The 23,036-nt window shown below is 33.7% G+C and overlaps 1 protein-coding gene across 1 annotated transcript in view; it reads left to right on the top strand.

The window, feature by feature from the left end:
- ZNF804A (zinc finger protein 804A) overlaps positions 1 to 21,853 on the top strand; it is a gene marked incomplete at both ends in the record, with an annotated part of 309,256 nt that extends 287,403 nt beyond the window's left edge. Inside the window, 2 exons of the mRNA XM_081262389.1 lie at positions 16,297 to 16,427; positions 18,613 to 21,853. Of these exons, the coding sequence (XP_081118515.1) occupies positions 16,297 to 16,427; positions 18,613 to 21,853 (3,372 nt within the window). The remainder of the gene's footprint in view (positions 1 to 16,296; positions 16,428 to 18,612) is intronic.
- Positions 21,854 to 23,036: the final 1,183 nt, after the last annotated feature.

Below are 23,036 nucleotides of genomic sequence, written 5' to 3' on the forward strand. Positions count from 1 at the left end.
AAAGAAGAATGAAATCTTGTCATTTGTATGAAAAAGAAGGGCATCATATTGAGCTTAATAAGCCAGACATAGACAAGTACTATGTGTATTCTTTCACATATGGAAACTAAAAAGAAACACACACATTCACATTCACACACTTGAATGTAAAAGAGTGATTATTTAGAAAGGAAAAAGGGTTCTGGGTAGAGGTGGGGGAAAGGGAAGAGAAAATAGGGCAGAAACAATGGTAAACAGGCATGATCTATGCATATATGTAAATGTCACAGTGAAGCCTATTAATTTGGACAACTAATATATGTAAATAATAATGAACAGAGACATTTATTCATACTTAAGCTGCTTTAATTCAAAATATTATTGATATCTATTTCTTCAAGCAATTATGCAACATGACTAAAGAATATTTTCATCAGAGTTTTTTTACAGGTTTAGAAGATAAAGTCACTCCATCTCAGCATACTAAATTTACTGAATGAGTGGGTAGTGTATTTGCTTTACACCGGTATTTTCTTGCCCATTTGATGGATGGAGAAAGGATTACTATGGATCACAAAAACAGAAAATGGTGGGATCAAATTTTATCTCTTGAAATATTCCCAAACACATAAATTTTCCATAATACCATTAAAAATTCTTTTTTAAATAGATTCTATTTTAGAGACATACATAAGTTTATAGGGAAAGCTAAGATGAACAATATATCATCTTGGATATAGGTTGCAGAATTGAGGCCATTTTCTGGATATATCCCCAATTTCAATTTTATCTGGGACAGTATCATTTACAGTTAAATGCTAAACATCTCAGCCTTCTGGAGATATCCTACATTTTCATGAGGAAAAGTGGCAGTAAATATAGATTTTTAAATATGTCTGGAATTCCTAGCAGTCTTCTGAAGCCCCTATGAAAGCTGTGTTGTTAGTAGATTAGATATTATCTTAGCCTCAGGTACAGTAAATGGCACTGTTCATGAGCCTTTTCCTCTCCAAGAAATTGGAGAGCATGTAATTTAGCCTTAGCTTATTACTAGATGGGACTACACAGAGAAACTATATGACCTTGGCAATTGTTCAGGTCAAACCAGTTTTCTGCAATGTAAAATGTCTCTTTATTTAAAAAGAGAGGGAAAACACCCTAGTAGTTTTAATGCTAATGTTTCTGCAAAGATCAGATACAAATAAACAAATTGGTAAGTAAAAAAAAAAAAAAGATTTAAAAGGTCATTGTTGTTGTTTTTGTTTTGTTTTGTATTCTTTTTTTTTTTTTTTTTTGCTTTTTCACATGCTTTTCCTACTTTAATTCTGTATTCTCCCCACTGGAAATTTTGTTTGATGGTCTTGAAACCATATTTATTCATTTTGATTAACTAATTAATAATACTTACATAAAATCATAATTATATTAGAGAATGTGAGACAAATCAATGCATTTTCTTTTAGGTAAAATTCTTATAACATAAAATTAACCATAATGAAGTGTACAATTCAGTGGCACTTAGTACATGGTATAACCAACATTTTTATCAACTTACAAAACTTTTAATTACCCCAGAAATAACTTGGATTTTTAAATAGTCACTCCCCATTTTCTTACCCTCAGTCCCAAGAGACTACTAATCTTCTCTCTGTATCTATTCTTCAGTTATCATGCCAATTTCATATAAATTGAATTGTACAATATGCAATCTTTTGTATCTAGCTTGTGTCCCACAGTATAATATTTTTGAGTTATAACACAATATACTCTGCTTTTTATGTCCTTATGAATAATAGCCCAGTGTTTAAAAATACCATAGTTTTGTTTCTTCATTATTAATAGGCATTTGGTTTGTTTCCACACTTTGTCTATGGAAAGTGGTACCGCTCTGGTCATTTGTGTACAAATGTTTGTTTGAATATCTATTTTTCAAACAGTTTTGGTACAAATATAGGAATAGAATTGCTGGGTCATATGGAAATTCTGTGTTTAAATTTTGAGGACCTTCCAAACTATTTTCAATAATTTCTATACTATTGTACATTTCCAAAAATAATTAAAAGCCATTCGAAAAAGTGCTATGGGGGAATCTCATGAAAACAGAAGGGAGACCAGTACATTAAAGAGACTGGAGAAGAGGGCTGGGGATGTGGCTCAAGCGGTAGTGCGCTCGCCTGGCATGCGTGCGGCCCGGGTTCGATCCTCAGCACCACATACAAACAAAGATGTTGTGTCCGCTGAGAACTAAAAAAAAATAAATATTAAAATTTCTCTCTCTCTCTCTCTCCCCCCCCCTCTCTCACTCTCTCTTTAAAAAAAAAGAGAGAGACTGGAGAAGAGAGGAAAGGAGAGAAAAGAGGAGTACTGGGGAATGAAAGTGACCAAATCATATCATTATATTTGTGTGTATGTACAAATATGTAGCAATAAATTCCACTATTTTGTGTAAATATAATGCACCAATTTAAAAAGTTTAAAAATGTTCAATTTCTCCATATCATTGCCAACATTTATTGCCCTATATTTTTAAATTTTAGGCATCGTAGTGAGTTTGAAATGGTATTCACTTGTGTCTTTACTTTACATTTACTTAATTACTAATTATGCTGAGCAGGTTTTACTCTACTTTTTCACCACTTGCATAACTTTTTAGAAAAATAGTTTTCCAAGTCTTTTACCAAATTTTAAAAAATTGGATTGTTTGTGTGTTGTTTATATATTCAGAACATTTTCTTTAAATTATATTATTTGCAAACAGTTCTTCCATTCTCTTGGTTGTATTTTCATTTAACTTGGTGATGTCCTTTGATGCACAAAATTTCTTAATTTTGATGAAGTCCCATTTATCTATTTTTTCTTTTCTTTCAGACTTTAGTGTTCTGGGCTCAGAAACATTGCTATATCTGAGGTCATGAAATTCTAGGCCTATGATTTCCTCTGAGGGTTTTATAGATTGAGCTCTTAGTTTTAGTCTTTCAATCTATTTTGATTTGAGTTTTCTTGATAGTATGAGGTAGGTGTTCTAATAGCATTCTTTTGTAAATATCCTTTAGTTTTATTTTAAAAAGCTGCTCTGGCACGGGTTTACATCTCCCTGTTTATGAAGTTATCACTATAAATTATAATTTGCATATCACATGTACATTATAAGTTTTATAATTTTGGTTTATATATATGTTTTCAAATTACATAGGCATCATAGAGGAGTTGCAAAAGACATGCCATTATTTTGATTTTATATTTACCTGTGCACTTCTCTTTACCACTGTACTTTTTTTCTTTGTATGACTTCACATTATACCCTGTGTCCTTTAATTTCAGTCTTAAGGGCTTCCTGTACCATTAGTTAGTTTACTTGAAACAAATCTCCTGGCTTTGTTTATATGAAATATCCTAATTTTCCTTTATTTTCAAAAGATAGTATTTTTAAATAGAGTATTTTTGGTTGATATTCATTTTCTAGGTCTGGCACTGGAACAAGGGAGAATTAATATCCCATAAAGCTATCCTATTGTGTTTGGTGTATGTGTGTGTTTGTATTTGGAGTTTGTGTGTGTGTGTGTTTGTTGTTGTTGTTGTGTGTGTGTGTGTGTGTGTGTGTATGTACCCATGCATGCAAATACAAGGGCATGTTTCTGTGGAGGTGCCATACAGGCCATTGGAAATTCCACTTCATCATTTTCACTGATGTCACTGATTAATAATTTCTAAACATTTGAAAAGAGGTTCAACTTCATTCTTAAGGCAGATTTGTTTCCAACAGTGTATCCCTCTGTAATTGTGGCCAAGATTCTAGAATTATGGATTCAGACGCCATTTTGTCTACTATAAAAGAACATCACAGCCTAGGTAATTTATAATAAACAAAAACATATTGCCTACAGTTCTGGAGACCTGGGAAGTCCAAATTCCAGGAGCTGACACTTGACAAAAGCTTTTCTTGCTGCTTTGCCCCATGGTGGAAGTGTATAGAGAAGATGGCCCGGGTTCGATCCTCAGCACCACATACAAACAACGTTCTGTCCACCAATAACTAAAAAATAAATATTTAAAAAATTCTCTCTCTCTCCCTCTATCACTCTCTCTTAAAAAAAAAAAAAAAGATAGAAGGGGGATAAACTCCCGGCTTTATTACAGAGCCACCTCTGAGTTAACAAATTCATGCCCATTCCAATAACATTTATCTGTTCAGTTTGCCCTCATAACCTAAACACCTCTGATTAGTGTCTGTTTCCCAACAATGTTGTAGTGGGAATTAAAATTCCAAAGAATGTTTTGGGGGAGACACATTGAAATCATAGTACATGTTTTCCCTACCTTTAGACTCCTCAAGCTGATTTTATCCCAAATGTTCCAGCATCACTTTTGAGTTCCATCTCTGTGGCAGCCTGTGTCAGAATATCTGTTTACTCAAAAGCTGTGAGACAGAATTTGAAATAGCTATTGTATAAAGGTTAGCATGATAACCAAGCAAGCACTGCTCTCATTTCAGTGCCCAGAGGACACAGCTTTCTTTGGCATGGGCCATTCTGTCATGCATGCATTTTTGAATGATTACTGAACATTAGATTCTCTTAGAAGAATATAAGCTAACATCTCACATCCTATCTAGCAAGAATTTTTGTTTTCCCATAGTAGTTCTGGGTTTTTAACATTCCAGTTATAATTTAATTACAGAGAGATGTGATCACATGAATGGATGTGGTAGTCTTTATGTCTCAGAAGCCCCATCTCACAAATAAGAACCAAATGTCTTATAAAAGACTCTGAGGTCCTGACCAAGTAATAATCCTAGTTTCCTCAAGTCTCACTTATCACTGCCTACCAAAAATTAATAAATTCTTCACATTCTTGCCAGTCCAAATGCAATTTGAAGTTATTTGTAATCATAATTAAAGTTTTCTATTATATAGTTGGTATTTCACCTTTATTATATATTTAAGAAACAGAGCTCTTATTTTATACAGGGTGAAAATTCCTCTATAGATGACAAAATATTTGTTAATAGTTTACTCACAATTTCTTTAATAAATTATAACTGTACAAATTATTTTGAGAGTCGAAAAAATAAAAGATTTAAATTTATATAGTATATTTCCCACATACCAGTATTTCTACAGGATACATATGTTATTTTCCCTTTATACTAAAGAAATAATAAAAATGTTAACCAATTCAGGTATATTTCACACTCTCAAAAATAAAATATATAAAAAATTTTCCAGATCAATTTTATCCATTTTATTGAACATATTGACTTACTTGTGAATGTTCAAAGTTCTTGGAAATCTTTGGAACAATCTAGTTACTTATTAAGACAAACATATATGTTTGAAGATTTCACATAAGAGTAATTGTTGCTTCAGTTTTAAAATACATCACATTCTTATATTTCAAAGTTAAATTTAAGGATTCTTATCCAATTAAAACATAATAGTAAGAGAAAAATGGAAAATGTTATATAATGTAAAATAAAATACTCAGATTTTTCTTACAGAGAGAAAAAGGATTAGCAACTTGCATATTTTCCGTCATTTTAATACTATTAATATAAATGAAGATACTTTTTATTATATTGTAAAAATATTGGCATATTCTTTTAATAATAATAGCAGAATTTAAACATATCACAAATATTTGGCAACTTTTAACATTATTTGTAATAATGATAGTGTATCCTTATAAAGTTAGCTGTGATTCAACCATTCTTCAATTTCTGCCCATTCAAGTTGCTCAGACATTTCTAAAATAATAGTGTCAATATCTCTTACAATCAAGTTTCCATTGCTCTCCCTATACTGCTGAAGATCGTATCCAGATTTTGTTAGCAAATTTTCAAAGCCTCCTATTGTAAAAAGAAGTTAATCACTGCCATCCTGTGCCAATTCAATTTGACAAGCATTCTTGAGCACTTACAATGCACGAGACACTTCTGATCCAGCACTTAAGAAAATGAACTCAATGGTCGGAAAATCAGTTTTAGACATAACACATACTGATTAAAAAAACTTTTATATTAGAATGAGAATGAGGTTTTTGTCCACAAAAGGAACCTTGAGTTAATGGAATCTAAAGAATGAGAGGCCTTGGGGAAAGATATTGTTCAGATCTGATATGCCATTAAGAGATTAGATGCTTTTAAAGCCGCCAGGAGAAAAGTCCAAATGATACATATCCATCCGTGATAGTAATGGGAGAAGAACTTAAAAAAAAAAAAAAAAGAGTCTTCTACAGGATCACTCAGCATAATGCCATTGATTAAATAATGACTAGAAGGAAATTACACCTTGAAATGTGATAACATCCACTAGAATATTTTAACCTTCTTTGAAGAAGTATATTTGCTAACATTCTAATAGAACACTCTGCAGAGGCTCTTTCAAAGAGAGCTAAATTGATTCAGGAAATGGAGGTGGTGATTGAGTTGTAATATTTTGAGGATATTATTCCTTTATAAGGTTAAAAGCATAAACTTAGATTTTTCAAGAGCCAATGAAAATAGTTCTTGATAGAAAAAATTCTGTAGGATTGAAAGGGAGATTTATATTTGAGGAAACAATCATAGTGAATATTATATTCATAGTGGATAACATTAATAGTGGATAATGTATTAACTACAAAATATGAAACTATTAACAGAAGAATTAAAACAAAAATTAATATAGTTATTTATAATAGGAAACATACAATATAATTCTTATTACTCTAAATATATTTTATTTTGGTACCAATTAACTTCATTTTAAAAGATGGCATTGGAAACATTTTTCTTAGAGTGTTAAGTATAGGAAGGAACTTTCAATATCATCTGAGAAGACAGAGGTCTCTTAATATGAAGAAAATTATACAGGGATATGTCTACTAACCAGATATATAAGTTAAGAGTATTTTCTTTTTTTTTTTTTTTTTTAATTTTTTAATGTTTATTTTTTCTTAGTTCTCGGCGGACACAACATCTTTGTTGGTATGTGGTGCTGAGGATCGAACCCGGGCCGCACGCATGCCAGGCGAGCGCGCTACCGCTTGAGCCACATCCCCAGCCCCGAGTATTTTCAACTATAAATAAGAGAAATCTCAAAGTCTCTTTTGTCTTCAAACTATATAAATAATTAGCACAAGGCTGGTGCTGTAATTCAGTGATGCTATTATGGACTGTGAACATTTTTATTTTTCTGTATTAGCACCTTGGCCTCTTCAAACTAATAGCATTCCATTATCTGCTACCTGTCTAGACTTACAATTATACATGGGAAGGAACAGGATATCATGTTTAAAAAAAATTTAAAAGTTTTTCTTCTCGTGAGATATTTTTAAAGGGATATCTACTTCAGAGACATCTGTTTACAATTCTATTAGTGGGGACTGTGTGACATATCCACTTTTATTTACAAGGGAGGCTAGGACTTTTATTACTTTAATTCAATGCCTTTTTGTCCCCACAAAAGGAATTTTGTTAATGAAATAGAACAATATAATTAATAATATGATAGGAACTTATAGTGTTAATTCCAAACATCATGAGTGGAGTACTCATCTTCTATTAGGGTTCTCCAGAGAAACAAAATTATTAGGATATATGTGTTTATGAGAGGGAGAGGGAGAGGGAGAGGGAGAGGGAGAGGGAGAGAGAGAGAGAGTGTGTGTGTGTGTGTGTGTGTGTGTGTGTTTAAGGAACTGCTGTGCACAATTGTAGGGGCTGACAAGTTCAAAATCTGCAGGAAAGGGTGTCAGGTACAAACTCGGGTGAAAATCTGAAGGTTGTCTAGAGATATAAGTTCTTCCTTTTTCAGAGGATCTTGCTGCTTTCTCTTAAACCTTTCAATTGATTGAAAGAGGCTCACAAACATTATTACAAGTAATCTATCAACTTTCCTCAAAGTCATTTCATTGTTAGCCTCATCTAAAAAAATACCTTCACAACAAAATCTAGCATTTGACTTTCTGGGTCCCATGCTTTTCTCAAGGTGACACATAAAATGAACCATCACAAGTCTACCTTTGTTAATTTGGCACCTATATGCATCCCTTTAAACCATACTTCATTGATAAAGAAACATAATAATAAGGTGACACTCTGCCTAACATGGCACATTACCTTACGTACAACAGAAAACACATTAAGCCTTTCCTCAGAATAGTAGGCAAAGGTATCAGGTGATGTTCATTCTTCTCTTTAATATCGTGTAACTTAAATATTATCATGCAAAATTAGCAATAACAAAACACTTATATCATTCAATTATCCTTTATGATAATGGGAAAAGAAAGAAAAGAGGATAAAGATATATAAAAATGACATAGATACGGTAGATATAGATACATACAGGCACACACATACAAACACACACACACATACCCACAGAGTTTGCCCTCTTTATCCATAGGTTACACAAAGCTGATATTTGTAACATCCTTCCTCCACTATCCATTTCTTTTTCCCCCGAATGTACCTCAGTTGATCACAGCTCTGTACTAGATGAAGTGACCTGAACCTTTGTCCTAAAAGAACTGGGCCATTATTAGTCCTGCCTGAATAGAGTTGTAGTTTTCCTTTACTTCAATCTGTGATTGAAGTAAATACGAAGAGATGCCCTCAGGGGTCACCTGTATTTCACATATACTTCTCCTCCTTCTATTGTGGGGTAACAGGCCAGTGTCTCTTGGAAATAAGAACCAGTACCTCCATCCAGCACAGTGATTCCCCTCGTTTGTCTATCAATTCAGAGGCATGAGGAGACAAAGTGACCAGGTACATTCTTAACTTCTCATTCATTGGGATCATTAATAAGTCTCCTTGGAGAGTATTTCTCCTTTTGAAATTAAGAGCTCTAGGCCAGCAGAGAATAGAGTGTGGGATAGAGAGCACGGATTTTACTAGTTGATCACTAGGAGTAATAGGGAGTGGTGCCACTCTCAGGTTCACCCACAAACTGATCTCTTGAACCATGAGTCCCAGCTATGGAATTCATAGCACCATAGATTGGCCACTGATTCACAGCATCTACAGCCTTTTGGAGAATTTTGCCGCAATCCTGAAAGGTATCGCCATGTAGCCAGAGCTGACACTGCATTTTTAAAACACTGTTCTGCTCTCTATCAAATTAACTGCTTCAGGATGATGGGAAACATGGCAAGACCCAAGAATTCAATGAGCCTGGGCTCAATGCTGAGCATTATTTACTATGAAATGAGTTCTTTGATCAGGGTCTAAGTGGAATATCACAATTTCGCATAAAGCATTCTGTTAAATGTGGATGGTAGGTTATTGAGCAGCATTGTGGACAGTGAGTACAAATTCATACCCAGAGTAAATGTCTACTCCAGGAAAAACATAATATTACTCCTTCCATGATAGAAGCAGTAGTTCAAAGCAATCCATCTGCTGCCAGGTAGCTGATTGATCATCCCAGGGAGCTACATGATTAGTGGTGGTCTCTGCTGCTGGCCAAGGGCACACTCAGCAGTGATGGAGTCAGATCAGCTTTGGTGAGTGGAAGTCCATGTTGCTGAGCTCCTGCATAACCTCTATCTCTACGACTGTGGCTACTTTATTCAGAAGCCCATTAGGCAATGACATATGTGACTGGAGAAGGAGACTGACCTGGCTCCATAGAACAGTCTCCTTTTCCTTTGATTGTTAAAATCTTCTCATCTGAGGTCATCCTTTGAGGAACACTCAGATAGGACATAAATATGTACAAATTTCTTTCTCAGAGAAGTCAGTACACATACGCAGCCCTCGTTTTCACCAACTTTTCAATCATGTTCCTTCCAAGTCCCTACTAGCCACCTAGCATGTTGGTCTTGGCTCATGAATTGATGTATAATTTCATATCTGGCTATTTCTCATTTCAGGAGAAATGAATAATCAGATTCACTGTTTGAGATTCCACCCATTGGGAGGATTCACCTCCATTGTCCTTTAGGGATGTCCTAGAAAGGAGTTGTAGCACCCCAGGTTGCTACTTTCAGACAGTGCTTGCATCTCTCCTAGAACCATCTATAAACTAGGTCCAAGTTTCCCCTCCCTCTGTCAACTGTCACCTGCCCAGTGTTATAATTTGGATAACTCTTCTTTCCCCACCCTTTATAAACTAGCATCTCTAGAGCATCAATGCAACCAACTAGGCATAAAACCACCAGGAGCAGTGATCAAAAATAAATGGACTGCAATTCATATTACTTTTGCCCTGGTTATTCTCTCTCGAGGTTTTCTTTTCCCTCCCTCCCTCCCTTTCTTCCTTCCTTCCTTCCTTCCTTCCTTCCTTCCTTCCTTCCTTCCTTCTTTCTTTCTTTCTTTCTTTCTTTCTTTCTTCTCTCTCTCCCTTTCCCTCCCTTCCTCCCTCCCTCCCCTCTTCTCCCCCCACTTTTCTCTCTCTTTTTCCTTGAAATATCATAATAGTTCATTCCTTACCTCCTACAAATTTTTGCTCAAATTTTCCCATCGCAATGTGATCTCCACTGGTGAAAATATCCAAAGCTGATTTCCAGTGTGCCTTGTCTTTTTGTAAACTGCTTCCCTTGAGTGTAGACAAAACTCATGACTTGTTACTAACTAGATAAAATATGAAAAAGTGAGGGATGGTCTCACCACTGACTATGTTGCATCATATACAATATTTTATGAGTTCATCTTAACAGAAAAGGAAAGGAGCTCTTCCTGCTGATTTTGAAGCCTCTGTTCCGGTGTAAGAGCTTGTGAAAAGTTCCTTAAGCAAGAGACTGTTGGCAGCCTCTAGTTGCTGAGTGTCCCTGAATGGTGGTCAGTAGGCAGTCCAGGCTCTCCGTCCTGCAATAAGGACCTAAATAAATTCTGTCAGAAACTCTAGGATTTTTTTTCCTTGACAAATTATTAGATAAAAATATAGGCCAAAACCTTTATTGATCAAAGGATAGACATACTAACCCACAGAAAATAAATGTGGATTATTTTAAGATAATGAATTTGTGGTAATTTGTTACACATACACACACAAAACAAAACAAAACAACAACAACAAAAATACACCCTTTTCAATCACTATATTTGAAAATGCTATCTCTTCCCTTACTGAGTTCCTAGTGGCTGTCTCTGCTTAACTTTGTTCTATCCACATCACTTTTCATTATGATTCATTCAACTAACATATTTATGTGGTTTTTATCTCTCTCTCTGTCAACTATGATGAAACTATCATGAAAAAGAGCAGAACATTTTTCATCTTTGTCACAGCAACCGTGCTAGCATAGCACTTGACAAATAAATGGAGGCCACTCAATGAAGGGTAAATGAATACATGCATCACAGACACACCATTCAGAGCTGCAGACAGCTTGAATAACATACAACAGTGTAAATATAGAAGATCAAGGGCATGATCCAGGGCATCCCAATTCCAATGTGATTCTACCACTTACAATGACTCTGGACAACTTTGCTTGCCTTCAATTTTCTCAATTCTAAATACGAGTACTGTTATGATTTGGATCTGAGTATCCCCCCAAAGCTCATGTGTTAGTCAATTCAGCCATGTTCAAAGGTGAGAAGTTTGGATCACAAGGGTTCTGACCTCTTCAGTGGATTAATCTTTTTGATAGATTAATAATATGAATGAACCATTGGAAGGTGGTAGAAACAACAGGTTGATGAGTGGCTGGGGGAAGCAGGTCACAGGGGAAGTAGGTTACTAGGAAGTTACCTTGGGGATTGCGTCTGTCCTTGGCCTTTTTTTTTTTTCTGTTTTTCTCTGTTTTCTGGATGCCATGAGCTGAGCACCTTTCCTCCGCCTTACCCTTCCACCATGATTATGCCTTACAGCAAGCTGACCATGGGCTGAACCCTCTGAAACCATGACCCCCAAATAAATATTTTGTCCTGTAAGTTGTTTTTATCAAGTTATTTTGGATATAGTGACAAAAAAACTGAGGAACATAATATAAGCTTTGTCTACTTACATATTTATTTTCAGAATAAAACAAAGTAATGTATACAATAGTGCATAATCCATTTTAAGGAGCAATATTAATTCTAAATGAAGAAATACAGAAGATATTTTTTAGTGTCCCCATTAAACACAGGAATTATAGGCAAGAAGTTAACAATATAGCACATAAGAAAAATGAGAGTTGTTTCTCAGGTTTGGGGATGATACATAGACTTCCATATGTTAGGAGGAATGTAAAAATGGTGTAAAATTATAGGCAACAGTTTGGAAAACAATACAAGTTTCAAAAACAGCACATGCACATATTTTATCTCAGAATTTTTACTTGTAGGAACCTGTCTTGTGACTGGGCAGGCTTAAAAAGTATAAATACAAGAATGTTTATGGAAGTTTGGTTTGTGATTTTAACACAACATGGTTGACTTGATTGTTTAAGCACAAACTGGTGATCTAACATAAAGTTTTATGTTTTCTCGTTTGTTGGTTGGAATCTATGCTACTGCTCACCATCACTCTTTCTCCTCGCATTGAATAACATTTTAGCCAGTCTCTCAACTTTATCTGCTACCCTGAGACCAAGATCTTCACAACACTTCCACTTCCTGGGTTTGCTGAGAACATATTTGAGGACTAATGTTGACTTATCCTGTGTTGCCCTGGTGACCTTAGGCTCTCTAAAGAACCAATCATGGGGCTGGGGATGTGGCTCAAGTGGTAGCACGCTCACCTGGCATGCGTGAAGCCCAGGTTCGATCCTCAGCACCACATACAAACAAAGATGTTGTGTCCGCCGAAAACTAAAAAGTAAATATTAAAAAATTCTCTCTCTCTCTCTCTCAAAAAAAAATTAAAAAATTGAAAAAAGAACCAATCCTAGTAACTCAGGGAAAAAATAGAGTAGGCCCGCTGAGAAGATATCATATCAAAGAATATTGATCTACTATGCTTTGCCATTTTCTCATTGAATATTTACAATACAGATATTAAATTATATGTCATGGTCCATTACACTTTATTTTGGAGCAGGATACTTAGACTATTTCTTCACATGATTTCTTTTTAATATTTTTTCTTATTTTAAAATTCTACTTAACTGAGATTCCTGTCTTTATATATATATATCACTAAGAATTTCTTTTGAGTTATTTTCAATAAGTTGCTGGGGAACTTTTTGAAATATTGGTATTTCCATAAACCTCACTCCATAAAACTCATGGGTATTGTCTTATGTATTTATTTGCATGAAACTTAAATTATACTATTTCAATTTGGAATGCTTAAAAGAATTTATTTAGTTTCTATTATGTGTATTTCAGAATTAATCTCTATATAAAATATGATTTGGATTTTGGTTTTGCTATAAAAACTTATATGAAAGTATATCAACGCTGGTAAATTATGACCATAACACTCTCCAAATTGTTTGTTCAGGTCTGTAAGCTCTGCAATTGAATATTACCAAAATGTCACATGAGCTGGTTAATCCTAATATCAAGAAGTGTCAAGTTCAGAGAAGTATGTGTCTAGACATGATAAAGATTAGCGGTATCAAGTGGATGTAGCTCTGCAGTTCTGGACAAGCTCTGCAATCCTGACACACTAACACTTTAAACACACACCATTTTCAAAATCAGCATTTGGGCAGAGGCCTCAGCTATGTCTATAAGCCAATCATACTAAGGATAAGACAACAGTATTGACATTTCAAAATGACACCCTGATAGTCATCACTGTGTCAATGCAACTAGATTAATTCAAATCACAGTGATTAATTTGAAAGAGTAATTCATAAAAGTCTGGCACTTTGTATAATTGCTTCAAAATGGAAGCTTTGCTTTTCGTTAGAAACATTGTACTTTTATTAATAAAATGTAAACCCACTAATTTTAACATTCTATTATTAGATGTATCTTATTTATTATACATGTATATATGTGTGTGTGTATATATATACATGTATATATGTATGTGTATATATATATATATATATATATGAAATTAACTTTTATTAAAAACTCTGAAGTCTACCTTCCTTGTTTGTTGCTTGCAGCTTCCCAATAAAATACTATTTTATAAAAGATTCTTTGTTTATTCACTCTTCCATTAGTAAAGCAACTTTTTGACTCTGTACCACTTAGCACTCTAATTCTTTTAAGTACTTATTTTAGTAAACCTAGTCTCTATTTCCTTTCACAATTCTCCTTTAGTATCCTCTTTCTAACAACCAAATTAGTCCCCACTCTTGATTGGATATCTATTTCATGCAATGACAGAGAGTATTTCTCTGTGAAGGAAATATAATAGAAACATATAACAAATAAGATCTCCCATGATTTGACTAGACAATTATTTATCCATTCTTATCACTTCTGCACATATACCCCACTCTAGACATATTTCCCTACATAGATATGTTTTAGAAAATGCATGTTCTTGTTTCTGTTTGTACAAAACAGTTTATTTTTCCTGGTGATACCCTTCCATCTCCAATGTCTAACCTTTCTTCCTCAGGCTATTGCTGTGAATTGTTCAAGATGCAACTCAGGTGTCACCTTTCCTTAGTAGCCCTCCTTGTTATTTTTAGGACATGCCTTTCTGTTTTTAGGCACTGTAACACTGTAAGAATATCCCAAAAAGGGATTGCTAACATTTTCAGGGTATGATCTCTTCTTATTTCTGCAGAGTATACATAAACACATCCACACACTTGCCCTCAGGTACTTTTAAAGACATATTCTATGATGATAAAAATATTAGTTAAAAATCCTAAACATCTAACAGAGTAATTGTTGCTAGTGCTAAATAATTGTTTATTGAGTCTATGTAAAGTTTTAAACAAATATAAATGACCAAAACTATAAATTCTTATAATTGAGAAGTAAACTTTTCTTGAGTTATTATGCTTTAATTCCAAATCTGGTTTTAAGATAAAAATAATTTATGTACATTATAAAGTTGTAGCTAGTTTTATTAGTCACATTGATATAATGATATCAATGTTCTACTTTATATGACATATTTGTTCAATTTATACTTTTATGACATGGTTTGTCCTTTGTCAAATTCTACTTTGCAAAAACTCCTTTTGTACTGATGTGTCAATGTAAATGAATGTAAAGTCTCAAAATTAACTTTGTATAATTAAAAATAATTCAACAATAAACATACAGATGTAGATAAATTATAGATACTTAAATATATATACACATGTATCTTCTATAAATTTAAATATTAGAAATTATTTGAAACTGAAGTTGTGTTTATGCTCTATGTAAGTGGTACAGTCAGAATCCAGTTATAATCCAGGATCACCAGGAGTCTAATGTTATTTAATCAGAATGACTAACTTTTTCTTAAGATTAATAGAAAATTCCTAATTTTGAGGATATAATAAATTCACTTAATAACAAATATTTATTGAGTAGGCATTTTATATATCTGGCATTATTCTAAGTCCCTGATACACATCAGTGTATATGTACAAGACATTTATTAAAACTTTATTCACTAATTTCATCAAAATGTGACAAGTGTATTTTTTAATTTTCTTAGAATGCTGGTCTTAGACTGACATGTCACAATTAAACATAGCAACATAAAACGTCAGGGGAAAAATACTCCTTTAATAATTTTAAAAACTGTACATCATCTCCATGAAAGATCATAGTGAAAATATTCGGGGTGGAAGACCACTTTGAATTCCCTTAAATCATACTACATATATGTCTATCAACTGTATTCAACTCAGTATGCTCTTTTTCTAACATTCAACAAAGAAAATAAACTCCTTTAATACAGATGAAGAACACTGCCCAAGGGAACAAGAACCCTTATAAAACAATATTAATTTTCTTCCAAGGTCTTGAGTTATGTGGGAAATGTGTCTGATATTTGAGAGAAGGTACTCGTTTATATTATATCATAATTTGCCTTATGAACTAATATAAGACATTCACTCTTAGAAAATATGAGAAGGACCAGATGACTTTTTAGTATAGAGCACATCAAAATATAAGGGATTGTATTATATATAACTGAAATATACAGTGAATTGAAGTTGTATGAAACTTAAGAGTTTGTAAGACTATAAAATGCTTCATCTAAATTTGGCAGAGAAACTTAGCAAACAATAATCAATATGAAGAGAAGAAAATTACATTTCAAATTTACCTAAGCTACAGATATACTTTTTGTTGTAATGTAGCAATAATCTTGTACACTTTCACAAGCCAAGGTGGAAGAAAATATTTTTGTTAAAAATGGGTTGTGATTATTATTGTTTTCCTTTGATGAAGTAAAAAAAAAAATGTTACATTGGGAAATTCCAACAGCAATAGAACTTTAAAATTGCCATAGACTCAAATACTATTAATCATTTCTATTTTTTTAATAGAGGCTCAAAGAACTGAAACAAAGGGAATTTGCTCGAAATGTAGCATCTAAATCCAGAAAAGATGAAAGAAAACAGGAAAAGGCACTCCAACGCCTGCATAAGCTGGCCGAGCTAAGAAAGGAAACTGTATGGTACGTATGAAATGAAATGTGAAGTTTTCTTAAAACATGACCAAAAAAAAAAAAAAAAAAACTTGGGGGAGTTAGAAATAAAGGGCACAATCTATTTATTTCTATACCCAGAATAAAACACACATGTTTTCATGGCCTTCTGTAGGCTGTAAACAGTCATTTGAATTTGAATTTTATGCAAACACCTGTTTAATGCACATTTCTATAAAAATGCCAAAATTACTATAATTTTATTTTATAAAAAAGTAGATTCATATTATTTTGCCATTTAAGCTATCTGGATTAAAAGCTATCCTATTTCTTGGTGAAATTCAAAAGATTTGACTGAAAAAGACAGTAAGAGACTGTCTTATGACCTTTTTTGCAAAGGGAGTATTAGGAGGATCTTATTTTTTAAACAAAATTTTGGAGAACTTTTATTTGAAATTTTCTTTGACATTTAAAAAAAAAGGTCAGGAAGATGCTCTTCACATCAAAAGCAGATCAAAATTAGTTTCACTGTGAATAAACTATAACTGGACTGTTAGAAGTTTGCAACTCTTTAACTTTGGCCTGCTTCTCACAGTGAACAACTATTAAATGTCAAAAGTATCATTATATAGACCTCACAATCCCAGCCAGGGCAATGTTATTAAAAGAATACCACTTTTAAAAGTGTGCTTTTTTCCCCTCCTGATAAATAAAACTTCTCTTGTTACTGCCTATAACAAAGTTATTTTATAACAAATGTATTTTATACTGAATAGTGTTATGAAATTTGCTGATGCACCAAAACATTTTTAGGCATGCCAGATTTAGGAAAAAATCATTAAAATAAAATTTGAACATATTTAGAATCCTATATGAATCCTATATACATGGGCACATGTATATAGTAGATATATATATATATATATATATATATATATATATATATATATATACACTAACCAAATATGTGCTTTTTACCAAAATATATATATATACATATATATCATAAGTTAACCAGATAGCTTTTACTAATATATATATATATTAATACACATACACACATATATGTGTGTGTGTGTGTGTGTGTGTGTATATATATATATATATATATATATATATATATACACACACACATACACAAATATACTAACCAGATATCAGACATATGTTTTTAATCTATGAGAGGATAAATGGAAAATTATAACAGTTGAAGTAAATATTATAGAGAACCATGGAACTTATGTGATTTAATGTTCTAGAAGTAATATTTGCAAACAGACATCATTTTATCATTAACTCTGTGCTTCTAAAGATGTGCAAATACTAGTTGCTACTGCTGTTACTTAGTAGCAGTTAAGGAAGAGTACATTTTATTGGTGATTACAGAAAATATCCCAATAAAAATATTTAGTCATTTATAACTTCCAAAAAACTAAATTTTTAAAATAGCCTGGAAGATTCTGCACAAGATGGAAGGATTTCTAATATTTATGTGCTGACCACATAGATTTGTTAAAATCAATGTTCACTATTTATGGCATACTGTAATGCCAAATAAATACAATTCACATCTTTAAAAAGTGGTCTTTTGTCCTGCATTACTGTATACTATGATATAACTTACAATTTCAGGATAATATTGATATTGAGCCTAGCAACAAGCTATCGTTAAGACAGTACTATTTCTTAGATATCTTTGCATGATAGCAAACCACTTGGGCCATAGTAGGCTCTGAGTGAATGCTGTTGAACTGAATTGTTAAATCAAATTCTCAACATTTCTAAGGTCTTGATTGTGTGATTTTTCAATTTCTTTCATATTTTTCATATAACACCAATAAAGTCAACTATTTGTGAATTAAAAATAATTTTACTTTAAGGAATTTTGTAACACTCCAAAATGTCACTGAATAGGATCTGGAGGTGGAAAATCTTGGACAAGAAGCAATGTTCTGAGAGCACAGGAGTGTCTGAGACATTGCTCTTTGTACTGTAAGAGTTTATAAGACATATTTCCTAGTTATCCCAAACAATAACCAATAGCTAAGAGCTAATGTGACAGTGTGGAAAGCAATTGCAGCATATGAAAATAATTCTTGCAATAATTTAAAAATAAAATTATATATATATTTTAATGACATTTCTAAGATTTAAGAGTCTCAGTGTTTTTCCTTCGAAGTGTCCTATTTAACGTACATTTGGTTTCTTTTTGTAGTGCTCCTGGAAGTGGCCCCATGTTCAAGTCAACAACTGTTACTGTGAAAGAAAACTGTAATGAAATTGCTCAAAGAGTTGTGGATTCAGCTAACAACCAGCAAGATTTCAAATATACTTTGATCCACAGTGAAGAAAATACTAAAGATGTTACCACTATTGCTGCAGATCCAGAAAGCACAAATAATTATACAGCAAAAAATAACCAAGTTGGGGATCAAGTCCAGGGAATTCACAGACACAAAATCGGCTTCTCTTTTTCATTTCCAAAAAAAGCATCTGTAAAGCTGGAGTCCTCGGCTGCAGCCTTCTCTGAATACAATGATGATGCCTCTGTGGAGAAAGAATTTAGCAGAAAAAGTAGATTTGTCCCCAGCACTTGTCATCTTCAACTATCTTCACCAACAGATGTGCTTTTGAGTTCTGGGGAAAAAGCTAACTCTTTTCCTCCACCAGAGGCAATGAGCACTGAAAAAGAAATTGCTCAAACTCTAGAGATGAAAGAAGTTTCTAATGAAAAAGACCCATTATTATTCCCTTCATTTTGCCAGCTTCAACTCCCTTTTACTTCCAATGCAGAAGATTGCCAAAATTCAGTCCCATTAACAGATCAAATATCACTCGAAGATGTTAGTATTAATGAAGGCATACCTGTGAGTGATAATAGTTCTGAGTTGTTAGGAAATCAATCCACAGTTTTCGAAATGTCTAAGGATTGTATATCTGTGCAAGCTATTACAGAAGAAAACATTAAGAATCATGATTCACCCTCTATTGAAATTGAAAATAAAAATGGTTCTGAGATACTGGACCCTTCAAATACTGAAGAGGGTAATACAATCTTACATAAAAAAGTAGATCTATATAAGAGACCATGTGAGCCCTTTGTACCTGTACTCAACAAACTTGGATCAACAGTTCTTCAGTGGCCATCAGAAATGCTGGTTTACACAAATACTGAGCCATCGATTTCTTATAGCTGCAATCCTCTCTGTTTTGACTTTAAGTCCACCAAATTAAAAAATAATCTAGATAAAAATAAGGTAACCTTAAATGACCTTTCTTCTCAGCAGAGGGGAGAAGACTTTTGCAACAGATCAGTTTCTAATTGCAAGGATACATCGCTTACAGAAATCGCAGATTGTGAAATTGGTGTCAGCAAAACTGAATACACACAAGTCACTCCTCTTTTAGCTGATGATACTCTTCCCAATAGTTGTGAGTCTGGAAAACATGAGAATATGGGTCAGATGTCTAAAAATATTTCCTGTGGGACAAGGAAAACAGAAAAATATCATTTTACTAGAAATCAAATAAAGCATGACACTATGAATGAGAAATGCAATAAAATCCGGTTGAAAGATACTCATGAACATTGGTTCCATAAAAGTAAAAGAAAGAAAAAAAGAAGAAAGTTATGTCAGCATCATCATGGGCAGAAAACCAAAGAATCAGAAAGTCACTGCAAAATGGAAATGGAAAATAGTTATCCTGATAGAACTAGGAAAAATCCACTGGAACCAATTTCAGAAAGACAGTATTTAGCTGCAGGGCAATTATTAGACTCACATAAGTTACCTGAAAAAAAGCCTAAGTCATCATCTATATACTTAAATGAAAATGAAGAAATGTGTAAAACCTGGAATATCGAATATAGTAACAGTGATACCATCAGTTCTAAAAACCATTGCAAAAAGAACACAATACTTTTAAAAGGACAATCGCATCCAACAATGATATATTCTGGGAAGCATAATTTAACATACTCCAGAACTTACTGCTGTTGGAAATCCAGACTGTCAAGCTGTAGTCAGGACCACAGATGCATAGCTCTTCAGAAAAACACAGAGGGTGTGAGTCAGAATCAGCCTGTTAAGAGAGGTTACAATTCTCTCATGAATGAATCAGAAAGATTCCATCGAAAACGTAGACAACATTCGTACTGTTATTCTTCAGATGAAAGTTTAAATCGACAGAATTATTTACCAGAAGAATTTTTGAAGCCAGCAAGAGCTTCAATTGCTCCCTGTAAGCCTAAAAAGAAAAGAAGGAGAAAAAGAAGCAGATTATACACTGGAGGTGAACCTTTGGAAATCAAAGAAAATACAGATTATTCCATGAAAAGGAGCTCTTCTTTAAGTCATCCAGATGGGATAATGAGTGAGGGGAAAAATGAAGAAATAAAACCACAAGAAGTTGCAAATATTGAAAGGAACTCAGAACAACCAGACCAAGGAACAAACAAATTGATTTTGCATCCTAGCAATCTCTTGCCTTCTGAAACCAATGATGCAACTGAGCAGTTAGTAGCAGAGGCCACTTCTATTGAACTGTCAGGGGTTTCCAATGCTCCTACCACAACTGTCTATGTAGATAGTGCCCCAACGAAAGAAGCAATTGGCAATGCTTTGCCTGAACACAAAGAAAGAAATGAGACTACAAATATTAATGAAAAGCAAATTCCTTTCAAGGTGCCTAATATCGAAAGGAACTTTAGACAGTCACAGCCTAAATCATACCTTTGTCATTATGAATTGGCTGAGGCCCTTCCACAAGGAAAAATGAATGAGGCATCAACAGAGTGGCTGTGTTATAATTCAGGAATACTTAACACACAACCACCACTACCATTCAAGGAAGCACATGTCAATGGTCATACCTTTGTAACAACAGAGCAAATCCTGGCTCCATTAGCTTTACCAGAGCAAGCATTATTGATCCCACTAGAAAACCATGACAAATTCAAAAATCTACCGTGTGAGGTCTACCAGCACATTATACAGCCAAACATGCTGGCCAACAAGGTGAAATTTACTTTTCCTCCAGCTCCTCTTCCTCCCCCGAGCACACCTCTGCAGCCTTTGCCTTTGCAGCAGCCCTTATGTTCTACCTCTGTAACCACAATCCATCACACTGTTTTGCAGCAACATGCTGCAGCTGCTGCAGCTGCCGCTGCTGCAGCAGCTGCAGGAACCTTTAAAGTGCTTCAACCACATCAACAGTTTCTTTCCCAAGTCCCAGCTCTCGCCAGAACATCTATACCTCAGATCTCAGTAGGAACAGTAGGACCCAGGCTTTGTCCTGGGAATCAGCCAACTTTTGTTGCTCCTCCTCAGATGCCAATCATTCCAGCTTCAGTTCTTCATCCTAGCCATCTGGCTTTCCCGCCTTTGCCTCATGCGCTCTTTCCTTCACTGCTTTCCCCACACCCAGCTGTCATCCCTCTGCAACCCCTCTTCTAGTCATTACCATAAACAGGAAAAGAAAATACATTAAAACCCATGGCTATATGCGTGGGAATTCATCTCAATGAATAATTGGATGTATAACTGATGAAAAAAACCTGGCCAAAATATGGCCTTATTGATTTCAATTCATTTACTGTAAGTGTAATGATGCAAATAAATTCTTAAGTTTCTGATATATAACATTATTAAAGCACTGAATAGTTTGAAAATCAATACAATATATGCTGTATATTAAAATGATGTCTTAAGAGTATGTATAATGTACATAAAATATATTTATAGTACTGTAATTTATGTTATAAAGTATGCTCTCCAGTTTTTATTTCTAATCTTTGTGTATTTGCACCTATTTCACGTTTAGACAAAGCTGATGGCACTATGTTTTGTACCATGTTCCTTGAAACTGTAAATTCAGTGAAAAATACTCTTGCAATAAATTTTTGTTAAATATTTAAGTAAATCCAACTTTGGTTTTTAGGTGGTTTTCACTATTTTCAGAGTGTGAGTAACAGGTTGTATTCTATTTACATTGTTTCTTCAGTCCAGTTACATCACTGAATCTCCAAGGCCCAACAAAATGTCTTTGGAGCTCTGTCAATTCTTGACATCCAGTTCTTGGATGTCAACATCTATCTGATTAAGTATAACAGAGGGTCCACTTTTTTTTTCTCTTTGTTCTAATATTTTTTTATAATTTGCTATATTTCTTGGCCCTCTAATTAGACAATAAGCCATGAAAATATATGCTCAGGTAATATTAGTATTTGAAAGGATAATAATTCAAAAACTTGCAAAATAGGTTGTATCCACCCAGGAATTCTCATATAGAAGTGGCAAATAATCAAATAAGTGTGCATATAACATTTTGAATATTAAAATTCTCAAACATATCATGTTCGTTTTCAAATGTAACAGGAGACATGAGAATACTGCATGGATTGTTTCAATTTTAACAATTTACTATTCATTACATAACATCTATTCAGGGTATAATAAACATAATATATATTTGATATGCTCTTAATTAGGAATCTGGAAGTGGAATAGAGGAAAAAAATAATCCTTCCTTCTGCAAATCTTTCTACAGCTTGTGTTTTAATCCCATTTCCAAATCAGCCAAGAATATTTAGAATTTTCATCACCTTTCCAAATCCTGCTTCATTATTTCTGCAGTATT

This window comes from Spermophilus citellus, assembly GCF_964194105.1.
Source record: "Spermophilus citellus genome assembly, chromosome: 11".
NCBI lineage: Eukaryota > Metazoa > Chordata > Mammalia > Rodentia > Sciuridae > Spermophilus > Spermophilus citellus.